Source organism: Cololabis saira, chromosome 8 (genome assembly GCF_033807715.1).
Source record: "Cololabis saira isolate AMF1-May2022 chromosome 8, fColSai1.1, whole genome shotgun sequence".
In the NCBI taxonomy this organism is placed as follows: Eukaryota; Metazoa; Chordata; class Actinopteri; order Beloniformes; family Belonidae; genus Cololabis; species Cololabis saira.
Genome location: NC_084594.1, coordinates 38,708,573 through 38,721,452, shown reverse-complemented (window position 1 = coordinate 38,721,452; position 12,880 = coordinate 38,708,573). Strand labels below are relative to the sequence as shown.

The window sequence follows — 12,880 nt, the reverse complement described above, 5'->3', positions numbered from 1 at the left end:
ACTTATTGCAAATGATGTGACCACACCTATATAAGTCAGTGCAGTTTGCTGAAGGCTCAAAAACAAAAATGGATGATCAAGACAGAAGAAGAGGAGTTCGTGTCAGAGGAGGGAGAGGAGCAGGTCAAGGAGGGAGAGGAGCAGGTCGAGGAGGGAGAGGAGCGGGCCGAGGAGTGGGCCAAAGAGGACAAGAAGCAGTCCAAAGAGGAGCAGGCCAAGGAGGGAGAGGAGAAGGATGTGTGTCTGCCACCCTACTCCCCCCCGTTCCTAAACCCAATAGAGGAGTTCTTCTCATCATGGCGGTGGAAGGTCTATGACCGCCAACCTTACACCAGAGAGAACCTTCTCAGGGCTATGGACCTGGCCTGTGATGATGTGGCTGTGGAGGCGTTCCAAGGCTGGGTGCGGCATGCCAGGGCATTCTTCCCACGTTGTTTGGCTATGGACAATATTGCCTGTGACGTTGATGAGGTCCTGTGGCCCGACCCAGCCCGACGTGATGACGCCCCATGATTTCGGTGTCAACATACAACATACTGTGTCAATTTTCAAACGTACTGTAATAAAAGAAATCGCACCCTGAACATTGTGTTCTCAATTGTTACTTTACTGTATCTATTGTGTGTAATGGATCCTCTATGGAGTTTACAGTACTCATTTTTGCATTGAGTTGTGATATTACTGCATTTTCTGCATTTTGTCACTATTCCCATGAAATGCACAAATCTATAGTTAATGCCAAAAACATATTTGAGAATAAATAAGGGTTGCTCAAATGCATCCTGGCACATGTGAAACTGTAAAAAGAACAGTCTCACACTGTGAAAATTGTGTTTTCAATTTTTTTGGTAATGTGGTTAATGATGCTCAGTAGTGTTTACATTTCTGCAAGCCTTGAGTGGTATTTTGGTGTCAGAGTTTGCTTTTGAGCATATGAGCAACTGTTTTGGTGTGATGGGTTTGCTTTTGAGCATGTGAGCAGCTGTTTTGGTGTGATGGGTTGGTTTTTGAGCATATGAGCAGCTGTTTTGGTGTGATGGGTTGGTTTTTGAGCATATGAGCATCTGTTTTGGTGTGATGGGTTGGTTTTTGAGCATATGAGCATCTGTTTTGGTGTGATGGGTTGGTTTTTGAGCATATGAGCAACTGTTTTGGTGTGATGGGTTGGTTTTGAAAAGAAACTGTGAGGTTTAGTGTACGTAGCTTTAGAAAAGTGTTTTGTGTTTAGAGTTTTGTGAAAAGTGAGGGCAGTATCGTGAAATGTGTTTAAGCAATAGAGAAAAACTGTAACTGCAGTACTTGCTCAGAATGAACAGACTTCAGAAGAGAATAAGGGACCTTTAGACAGCTGTAGTCCCACCTCCATCACTGCCTGGTTCCCACATGAGGTCATTACTGATGAAGAGATCGATAAAAAACACAAAGATGAAATTTGACTGATGAGGAGGTGAGGAGGATGCCGTCATACTTCTGTTGGTATTCAATCAATCATGATGTTGCTGAACATGATGAGGCAATGTTTTTACAAAGAACACAATGAACATGCACACACACACTCAGACAGATACACGTTTGTTACGCTCTGTTTCATTTCTGTCCATCAGCTGGAAAATAACAGCATGTTGATGGATGTGTGTGTGTGTGTGTGTGTGTGTGTGTGTGTGTGTGTGTGTGTGTGTGTGTGTGTGTGTGTGTGTGTGTGTGTGTGTGTGTGTGTGTGTGTGTGTGTGTGTGTGTGTGTGTGTGTGTGTGTGTGTGTGTGAGAGAGAGAGAGAGAGAGAGAGAGAGAGAGAATGGAGTGAAGAAGAGTTGGTCATTAACCATGACTTGGAGTTTCTCAGAGAAACAAAGACATTGCATATTGATATCATCAATCATTTAATCTTTATTTGTATAGCACTTTTAAAACAACCAGTGTTGACCAAAGTGCTTTACAGTTAAAATCAAATGAAAACATGGATTACAAAAATAATCATAAGACACATAGAGACTTAAAACAATAAAAACATTTCAGTAAACCATGTTGGACAGACAAATTGGCTGTATGATGATCAGTAGATGAGAGTTTAGACCGAATAATCCATCGGCTGGTCAAAGTTTGAGAAGAACCATCCCATAAACGCATTTTTCTGTCCCTTGATTTATAAAATTATTTATTTTAAGATGTATTATATAGAATATGACACATTTTAAATGAAATTAATGTGATTTTAAAATGAATCTATTAAATTGTCAATTAAAATGTTAAATACAATATAAAAATGTTTAATAGAATAAAAAATGAATAAATACAAATATTTTATATTTATTTTATATATTTTATTATACAATATATTGATTTTATATATTTATAAAACTACATTTTTATTAATGGCTTTTTAATTGAATCGTTATGATACGTTCTAATGTACAATATATGTATGATATGAATAAAGTAAATTAAATGAATTTAGTGAAATAAGTTAATTACCAAATATATGTTTTATTAAATTAAATTCTAAATGTCATTTTATAATGTTCAAGATAACCGAGCTTGTGGTTTTTATTCACTTGTTCATTTGTTATTTTTAAACTGTTGTATGAAAATACAAAATTGGCCCAACCTATTGGCCAAAAGTGATAAATAAATGTGCCATCTAAATTGGCCATTCATTGCATAGATCTGTAAAAATTGGCATCAGGCATTGAAAATCCCCTACTGGTCAATCTCTAGTAGTTGAAGGAGGTGTTTTGCTATTCACGTGAATATCGCTGAGATTCCTGCTGAAACCGGGGTCAGACTGTGTGACGTCAGGATGTTTCACTCTTTTTCTGCTCATTCGGATGACTCAGGACCTGGTTCTAGTAGTCCCCTTCTATTTTTCACTCATAATGAATCCCTTTGGATTTATCTATCTGTGACTCAAACGGACCTTCTACTGCTGAGTGACTTTCAGCCAGAGCTTCATCATCATCATCATCATCATCATCATCATCATCATCATCATCATCATCATCATCATCACCACCATCACCATCACCATCATCATCATCATCATCATCATCCTCCTCCTCACTACTTGCTGCAATATGTACCTCAGCGTCAGCTGTGGGCTTCTTTAGGTCCGTTAGGTTCAGAAACCAGAGCAACAGATGTGGCCTGCTGGCTCATTAACGGAGAAGAGAATGATCTGACAGAGATACTAACGTCCAGTAATGAGAATCCTGACGTAACAAATATAGGTGATGATCTCCCACTCATGCAGCATTTAATGGAGATAATTAACACTCTGTCTCGGCCTGTTCTAACCTGAAAAAAAACCAACATATTAACAGAGAGTAGTCTGTGAAAATTAGCTCCCTGGTTGTCAGTTTGTTTGGATTTCTTCATAATCTCAAGTGGTTTTAATCAAAAGATCAATGCTGGAGCCTTTCGTTAGTACAGTAAAATTAGATACTTGTAGAAGGCCCGAGATGGGACGCTCCTGGACACCAAAGGTCTGTGAGCATCAAATTCTATGCACTATATATCAACCAAGCTTTGTATTATCCCTTTATCACTTAGTCCCTATATTGTCTTTCTTCCACTCGTCGGTTCCTCGGACATTTTGTTTCCGTCAACGGGTTCCTATGTCTTCATCTTTCTGTCTTCCTAATGTTAATAGATAGATAGATAGTTCTTTATTGTCATTATAACTTATGTACAACGAAATTAAAAGTGCTCTCCAGTCAGAGCATCATATATAAAAAATAAAATAACTGAAAAAAAATCCAATAAAATGTAATTTAAAATATAAACAAATAAAATAAATATATATAAAATAATAATCTGTCCCTGATTTCCAGCCATCTGTCAAAAACCGGCTTTATCCTCGTTACATCACTCAGTCTCCACTTTGTTGTCCTTTTTATCATCCGTCAGTCACCTCTTCTCTGTCCTGCCACCATTACTCAGATCCTCCATCCCCCTCCTGTGGGCCACCGTTCCTTAAATCCTCTCTGTCTCATATCCATCCTCTTCCTGTCTCGTATCTGTCCTTTTTCTGCCTCCTATATCTCCACTACCTGTCTTGTATGTGTCCTTCTCCTGTCTTCTTCCTTACATATATCCATCACGTCTGTCTTCTCTCTCTCCAACAAATTATGGTTATCAAATCATCTTCTTCACCTTGGTTCAGCCATATTTGCCATTCTCATCTCTTCATTGGATCCATCCATCCATCCATCCATCCATCCATCCATCCATCCATCCATCCATCCATCCATCCTTGTGTATTATTATTTAGGGTCATGCGGGTGTGCTGCACCTTATTTGTAATCTCTTCAGGTGAAAGGGAGGAGTGCACCATGGACAGGTCACCAGTCGTCTTGGTTCAGAGTGGGTTTATGTGTTGTCACTGTGTAGTTCACTTAGTTTTATTGAATCTGTCGAGGTGTTGACCTTTCTGAGCCCAGACGAAGATGGGGGGGCAGGTGTGACAGAGTTATTTATAAGCCTCATCAATCTCAGCAGTCGAAAGGAGGAGTGGGGCTTTGGTCTGTGGCCAAGCCCTCACCTTCAGGTACAAATGTACCCCTCCAGTTATTTGGAAACATTATCAATACTGGACCATCTTGTGCCTCAGCGGAAACACAATCAAGAGGGTTTAAGACTTGAATAAAGAAATTTGAGTCCGTTGTTTCATATGCAAAGGAGAATTAAAAAGCACTTTTTGTGTCTTTATATAAACAGTTTAAATGATCTGATATTTCAGTTCAGTGACTCAAGCCTGTCAGTGTTTATTGATTTTAAAGAATTTAAAAACATAACTGAAACTGAAAACATTCAGACATTATTTATTCAGTTTGAACTCCTCCTGATGATGCAGATCCTGCAGTACTTTCATGAATTATCTTTAAATACTTTTAATTTATGACACTATGAGATCAGTTTCAGGTTTAGGGTGTGTTTGGATGGAGAACACCACTGATGTTTGTGATTAGTTCATCCCGAGATCCTATACTGCTGCTACCTGTCTTTGAAAAGATTCAACCATTTGTTGTTTTTTTTAATAAAAACTTTACAGGGAATTCTAAATTAATGTTGTTTTTAGTGCTGTCAAGCAATTAATTAAGATCTGTAATTAATTAATCTAATTAATCTCTTTTTTAATCTCACCTAAAAATTGCTGAAAAAAGTCCTCAACTTCAGGTGTTTTCCTTTAAATTCATTACATTATTGTGGGAGATCAAAAGATTGATATATAACAAAAAAAGTGCCTACATAAAGAAATGTATTTATTTATTTTAACAGACTTGAACAGATACAGTCCTAGCCATTTACATCCACTTGACAAGAACATTCGCCAGCCTCTCAGTCGCAGACGTGCATGAGGTGCTCTCCTCGAGTTTAGTTAGGTGAAGAGCGTTGCTGTGGCAACATCGTTGCTGCTAACGTTAGCTGTGGCTGCGCTCGCGACCGGGTGCTTTGCGTTTATGTTGTAGGCTAAACTTGAGCTGCTTCGTTGTTAGCAAAATCCTTTCCACAAAGACATATCACTGTACCTTTATCAAAGGTGCCGTCGGGGCGTTTTAGAAATGTAAATTCTCCATTCACTGGACCGACAACTTTCACATGTTCCTCCATTTTCCCTTCTCTTCTCCGCTACTCACCGCTCCCCCATGCCTGTCCAGCTACAATGGGAGCTACCAGTGTATGCTAATCAAGCACAAACACGGTGAAAGCCAATCAAACAAAAAAAGTAAAGTTACAGATTCGAAAATATAATGCGCTAAATATGCCTGTAATTAATTAATCAATTAACGCACTAATTTGACACCCCTAGTAGATTTTATGGGGTTTAAAATGTAATTTACCGAGTGTTTTAATATGTCTGAAGTCATTAATTAAAATGAGAATATCTAAGCAACTACAAGATGTATTTGGCTCCAGAGGGGTATTACTTGAGAGATATAATGTCTTCAGTGTAATTTTGGTATGCCTCGGGGGCTTCCTCCTGGTTGGAAATGCACAAAACATGCATCCAAACCCATATTATAAGGTTATCTCCAATAGTTTCTCTAGTTTTTAACAAGCTTGTCCTTGAAATTCTTGGCTGATTCCTCACCTTCTAAATGATCATCAATACGCGATGAGGTGAGATTTTGCATGGAGCTCCAGGTATCAGCCAGGTGACTGATACTTATTTTGTCCATCTTCCATTTTGAAATTAGTCTCTGCCAACAGTTGCCTCTTCTCATCAAGCCTCTTGTTTATGGTCTTTTGGCCCACATTAGCCTTAAACTGCTCACTGATGTCCTCTGACAGTTCTTAGATTTTATCTATTCTGACTATTCAGACTGAACATTTCAATCTTTTGCAGAATTACCTGATGAAGTGGAGTTAGACTACACATTTTGTGTTAAAGGAGACCATAGCATTTGCGCTACTAATTGATTTTCTTAAATCCAATTTCCTTCCGGTTGTTACTGTAATTTATTAACATTATCTGAAAAATGAAAAAGTAATCACTCCTGTGTCATAAACTGCAGTCATTCTTGTGATATTGTGCTGCATTAGGATTAGCTTTGACCTTTTAAGCAGCACAAAATGTGTGTTTGACTTCGTGCAGATCAAAAGGCTAATTGGAAAAATATCTGGAGGGGAAATTTTACAACTTCAAGTTTCTCAGAGGTTTCCTGAAGGATACTGGCTATTAGGAAAGTCCTAACCGGACACAGATTCAACAATCCCTGCCCTCATAAAGGTCACATATAATCACTGGGCTTAAGTTTTCATCAAACTCATCTTTCAGTAAGCAGTTTTTCCATCATCCCCTATTTGACAATTTGATCAATGAGCCCAAATTTCCTCTAATAAACAAAGTCACCATGATTTTAAAGCCTTATTGCCTGTTCATTGTCCGTCAATGCTAACAAATACCAACATTTAATTCAAAGAATAATATAAGTGTATGAGCAGGACTATGGAGACAAATTCCGGTTTGAGATTAAACTAAATCTGGAAGAGCTCCAGAAAGCAAAATTAAAATCCTACCACACCTTATGTTGCCCCTCCGACAGGTGGTGGAGCCACAGGAGGTTGAATCCATGTGGCTTGTTAGTGATGAACCCAGCTGGACCCCATGGATAAAGGCCTAGCAAGTCAGCAACAAGCCCCTCCGAGGCCTCGCTCCATCAATGTCCCTCATTCCTGTGTGGGTGAGGGGCGTCAATGTCCTCCTTTTTTCTTATCCATATTCAATTCAAATTAAAATAAAAAAAAACGTAATTAATTAATTTGTTGATTAATTAATTAATTGGTTTTAATTAATTAATCATTTGTCTACATTAATCAATATGAATCTACTGAATCACCCTGGCATGTCCTGTGGGACCAAATTGTCTTGGCAGACCCTCACAAAATGCATGTTCACAAAAACATGCAACAGTCCTGGGCTACACACTGCCCACTCTGGCCAGCCGGGGTGGGGGGGATCTGTGAACGTGATCCTTCCACGCGCTACGTCCGTGTGTTTCAGTAAGTCCAACTGGGAGGCCACAAGGTAAACCCACAACACTTTGGATATATTGATTCTCTAAAGTGGCCACGGGCCATGTTGGTATCCTCTCGGAAGAGTTTGAAGCCAGGAAAAGTGAGATCTGGGCCTCCCTGCTTAGACTGCTGCCCCATGACCTTAACTTGGATGGATAGATCTCTTTGGTAGATTTGATAGATCTCTTTGCCATGTTTTTTTTTCTGGGGCTTTCTGCATTGTGTTCTTTCTGTGATGTCCTCATTTAGCTTGAATGCAGTTTTGACTTGGTGAAGAGTTCATGTGGTGAATGTTCATTCATCACAAAAACTGCTCATTGGTGTGCTGCAATAATATGTTGTATCATGGTTTTAAAATGGCTTGAATGATCTCTGCATCTCCTTCGCCCGTTACAGGGGCTCCAGATAACTCTGTGTTCACATTTCCATGCTGGTTGGCCTGTGCTGGGTGATTGATTGGATGATTTCCCACCAGGCAGCAGAAGTTAACAGAAAATCAGAGTGCCTAATTGTCTTGTTGTCCCGAGCTGATTATCTCGTTTCCTCCATCTTCTTTCTTTCACTCCAGATTCCTCAGATCAGCTATGCATCCACTGCTCCAGAGCTCAGCGATGACCGCCGATACGACTTCTTCTCCCGGGTTGTCCCTCCAGATAGCTTTCAGGCCCAGGCGATGGTGGACATCGTCAAGGCCATGGGATGGAACTACATCTCCACCGTGGCGTCAGAGGGCAGCTATGGGGAGAAAGGGGTGGAGGCCTTCATGCAGCTGTCCAGAGAGGCAGGTAAGATGGCTGAAATAATCTGGTGACTGGACTGATGACTTCTTCTGTATGGTCTAACACTTTCCTGGGCTGATAGAGTTGCTGCTATCAATGTGCAAAAAGTTGCTGACCTACCAACCTGCCGACCTACTGTGATGTCACCCATAGGCTTGTTAAGAGGGGTTTTGAAGCCCAGTTGTGGGAGCTCTAGTTGTTGTCGTCTTGGAGCTGACTCCAGCCAACTCCAGTTACTCCAAATATGTGCCAACGTGCTGAATAAACAAGTCTGGTAGACGGTTGAAACACCCCACATGCCTTGTAACTTGTGCCTCGTTCCTCTTGGCAGGATGACCGTCCCACTTGAGTTCCAAAGAATACAATCCCCCCCACCACTCACTTAAAGAAGAGGAACTGCACTTGCTGGTTCACCCCTAGGGAGTTTGGAGGTGAATTTTGCCTGAACAGGCCTATCCAAATTAAATCAACAATATCTCCACAATTATAAGGACAATATGCATAATCTTGGTCTCAATGGATAGCTAAGACCTCAGAGGATACATTTCAGTGTCAGAAAAATTGTGAATGTTCACATGCCTGAGCAAATTGTGATAAACCAAAGAAAAAAAATATAAATACTTATCCTCGTCTAATTTTTTTTTAGTTTGCACAGTGGAAAACACCATGATAGTTATGCATATCATTATAAAGATACCACTGCCTGGATTCAGCAACTCCTCAACTACAACTGTACCTGTAAGTTACACGAGAATAGCTTAAAGCACATAGATTTTATGAAGGTTTTAGGTAGAGGCCTGATGGATGAAGTCTTGTTCAAGTGTAATATCTCGTTTTAAAGCTTGCGACATGTAAAATGTCAATAAAGTTCATGTAAATCCCCAAAAGACACGACAAGTCAACAAAATGGCCGCGACCGGCAGGATATGAAATGACGCAATGAAAATGAAATGAAATGAAGCTGTATCACTACTATGAAGGATTAACACAGCAAAAAAACCAGGGTTTACGGCTGTGTATACCCCCGGTATTTCAGGTGCTAGCACGGGAATTTATGTAAGGTAAACCAGCCGAAAACGAAAAATGTTCCCGGTCCGGAAACACCCGTATTGTACTGGGACCTCCTGCTGTGTTTGGAGTAGCCAGCTCAGCAGGGTGCCATGCTGGCTATTGTCACACAAAGGTGTGACATTCCAGACTTGAGGGGGGTGGGGGGTAACTTCACCGACCGAAGCCTCACCCCCCAACCCCCCCCCCCCCCCACCCCCCCCCCCCCCCACCCCACCCCACCTCCCAAGCCCCACCCCCCCAACCTCCCCCAAGCCCCACCCCCCCAACCCTCACTCCCCAACCCCCCCCAAGCCCCATCCCCCCAACTCCCCCCAAGCACAGCAACCTCTACTGGTGCAAAAGAAAATTGCACCCGAGAGGATTACTGCAAGCTACCTGCAGTTTACCAGGCTACAAATACATGCACATTTCAGAAATCAAATAAGCAACCACCTCAGTACAAGTAAATGTATTTATTGCAGAAAATTAAAACACAGTATTCCAAAAAGTTCAGTGTGTGTCCACATGAAAAAAACAAAAAAGGCACTTTTCTCCCACAAAGAGATCAAAACTTAGTCCAGTCAGTGAGCACTTTTCTCTCTTGCAGTTTTTTTTTTTTTTTTACAGTTTGATCTGAATGGCCCCTGCTCCTCTACCAAACAGGTCAACTTAAGAGTTTAACAGAGCTAAAAACGAGCCATTGTCTCCCAGTGGCGCCGCCCGTTGCGTGGCACCGCTCTGCCCCAGTGACTGTCGCTGCCGCAGCGGGAGTCTTTACACATCTAGCCCTGGAGGCCAGCAACTGCAAAATATAGAGTAGCAATTCAAATGTGTATAATTTTTACCAATATTCAATTAACACTAAATTAAAAACATCTCAGTTCCATATACTGTAACTCACTAACTCAAATATTGCTGTAACTTACCCTTGTTTTCCGTTGTCTAGTCTTCATTGCATTGTTTAATTTCTTTTTCTGGGGAGCATTTTCTGGCTGATCGAGACGATGGCTCCTTTACAAAGACTCAAAATAAGTCTTGCAAGCAGCTAAAGCACAAGCAAAAATACAATTAGAATTTAATTAGTTTCAATATCTATTCAAAGCAATTCTAAAAGAACAAGGATGGATGTGCCTTTCTTTTTACCTGTTATCACGTCGCTGTCTGTGTCAGGAAAAGCAATGCCGACCTGCTCCAACATGTATGTCGTAACTGCAAGGTTATGTGGAGAATTGATACTGTTGGGAAAGAGAGGAGCCATGTTAGTTGATTAAAAACAAACTCAAACCCCCGTTTATTCATTTATTTTTCATTTTGCTGTGGTAAATTACAGTGATTACAAACAAAAAACATATATTTACCCTTGTTTTGGATCCACTTTCATAGTGTTGTTTTCAGAATTGTGTAAATGTCTTACAGCCTCCTGTATAGATTAATAATACAAAGTTAGTGTGATTCTAAAAGTATTTAAGCATTATTGCCTCCTGTGGACACGCAGTTAAATGTAAAAGGAATTGTGCACAGTCCTTATAGTCATAAGCAAACTTACTTACAGCAACGCGTGTGTTCTTTGCTCTTTTAATCCGTTTTGCGGGTGTGGAATCAACAATGGAGCTGCAACTTTCAACACGATCAGAGTTCTTCACTTCCTCGTCCAGTAGTTAAAATCTGCCGTCCATGTCTTGTAGTGTGCGCTCTGATTTGGATAAAAGCCCAAGGACCGTTTATGCGACATGTTTTACAACAACGCAGCAGTATCTCCTCAAAGCAAAAAAAGTTCTACCGGGCGGGAGCAAAACAAACTAACTAGGAAAAACTTTAAAGACCCCCGCAACTCTCAACGCTGTGAGACAGAAACCAATGACATTACTGAATCAATTCTTAGCCACACCCCCGCAATAACATAAAGGCCCTATCTCCATTTGCTATTCACATGGGCCAATTGGGCATAGACAGGTTGGGGGAGTTTGAATGGTAACTCACAGAAGTGTTGATGGCCGTTTGATGGCTCTTGTGTGATGGCTCCTTTTTAAACAAAGGCCTTAAAGATCCCCTGCTGTTCCTCTACCCGTGGCAACAAAGTGGGGTCAGTAAACTCCCGATTACAGCTCAGAAATGGCCGTATTTCACAGTAAACTTCTTTCACCAGTAAATTCCCAATAACATCCACACACACCCAGCAAACACAAACATTACCGGTTAAATGGTATGTCAGCATATTCCCATAAACTCATCTTTTCGTGCTGTGTAAGTTGTGAATTTTGGTCAAAGAATGGTGTGGATAGACAGAAAATGACAATGAAACAGTAAGGAAATAAAATATACTGCTTTTGGTCGGAATAGTTTTGGGATTTGCTGACGTAGTGTGTGATGAACACGCAATCTCATGTGATGGCTGTGAAACGTGAGTTTTGGCTTTCGGTTTGTTTTGAGATTGGCATGAAGTGGTCGGCCCAGAAAAGATTATGTTCAGTATCATCTGAAAGTGTATCTTTTCTAGTTTCATATGATACCCACTACGTTGGGATGGAGAAAATGGAAAATGGATCTTGCATTCTGTTGCATTTTGTTTCGGGTGTTGCTCCTGTTGGGGGCGCCATCATTGTTGCATATTGTATGTATTTTGAAGTTGACAAAACGTAATTGGAGTTTTGACATATTTAGGGCTTCTTGTTTGAGAAACAGTTGAAAGAAAATACCCTGACAGCACTTGAGTAACTTTTTCCACACATGAACTGGTGCATACAGCTCCTTGACCCAGTACCGGGCCCCTCCGGGGGGGGAGGGGTTTAAGATAAAAACTGGAAGTTGCCCCTTGCTTCAACACTCAGAAGTCGATGGACTCGCCAGCATATCCAAATCACATGACCGATTTACAATTACTTAGCAGCAAGACGAAGCGTCCCTGAGTTGTCGGTTGGTTTTTAAATCATGTTAATAGCTCAAGTCAGAGTTAAGTTAACTAATACATGCAGGGGTGCACACAAGCCGGTAGGGTCAGTTTACTGTACGTTTTAAAATTTTGATGTTTCGCGTCTTCCACACACCTTATTCTAATCACTGGTCGTCTTGTCTATCAGGGTTGTGTTAAGGCAGGGAAACATCTAAAACGTGCAGTAAACTATCTCTCGACACAAGACGGTATGGTTGTGTGCACCCCTGAATACATGTCATCTTTTTTTCTGCATATTGCCATCATGTTTGGTGTCTGTTTGGTTCAGGAAGAAACGGTAAAAACTGGCTCCAGAAAGTGCATTGCAAGCACAAGAGAAAAAAAGAAGATACCCCCCTTCCTGTTGGGGGAAGAATGCACCAATCAAGAAATGATATGGCAACATACAGCATTTGATTCTGCACGAGGAGAGAGGAGAGCTGTAGGAGTAACAGAGACAAATATTGTGAGTTTTGAGACGTTGCCTTTTGGTGGATAAAAGCAGGAAAGACATACCCAGGAGGTGTCAGGACTGTGATGTGAACATCTTTGACGAAAAAGAAATATTTTTCTTGTGGTATCTTATTTTGACACCTTTTTTTTTCAGAA

The 12,880-nt window shown here is 40.7% G+C and overlaps 1 protein-coding gene across 2 annotated transcripts in view; it reads left to right on the top strand.

Annotated features, from left to right (window-relative positions):
* The window catches only part of grm7 (glutamate metabotropic receptor 7), a 208,757-nt gene that overhangs the window by 65,866 nt on the left and 130,011 nt on the right, over window positions 1-12,880 (top strand). For both annotated transcript variants that reach the window (XM_061727974.1, XM_061727975.1), the window contains exon 2: window positions 8,082-8,298. In XM_061727974.1, the coding sequence (XP_061583958.1) occupies window positions 8,082-8,298 (217 nt within the window). The remainder of the gene's footprint in view (window positions 1-8,081; window positions 8,299-12,880) is intronic.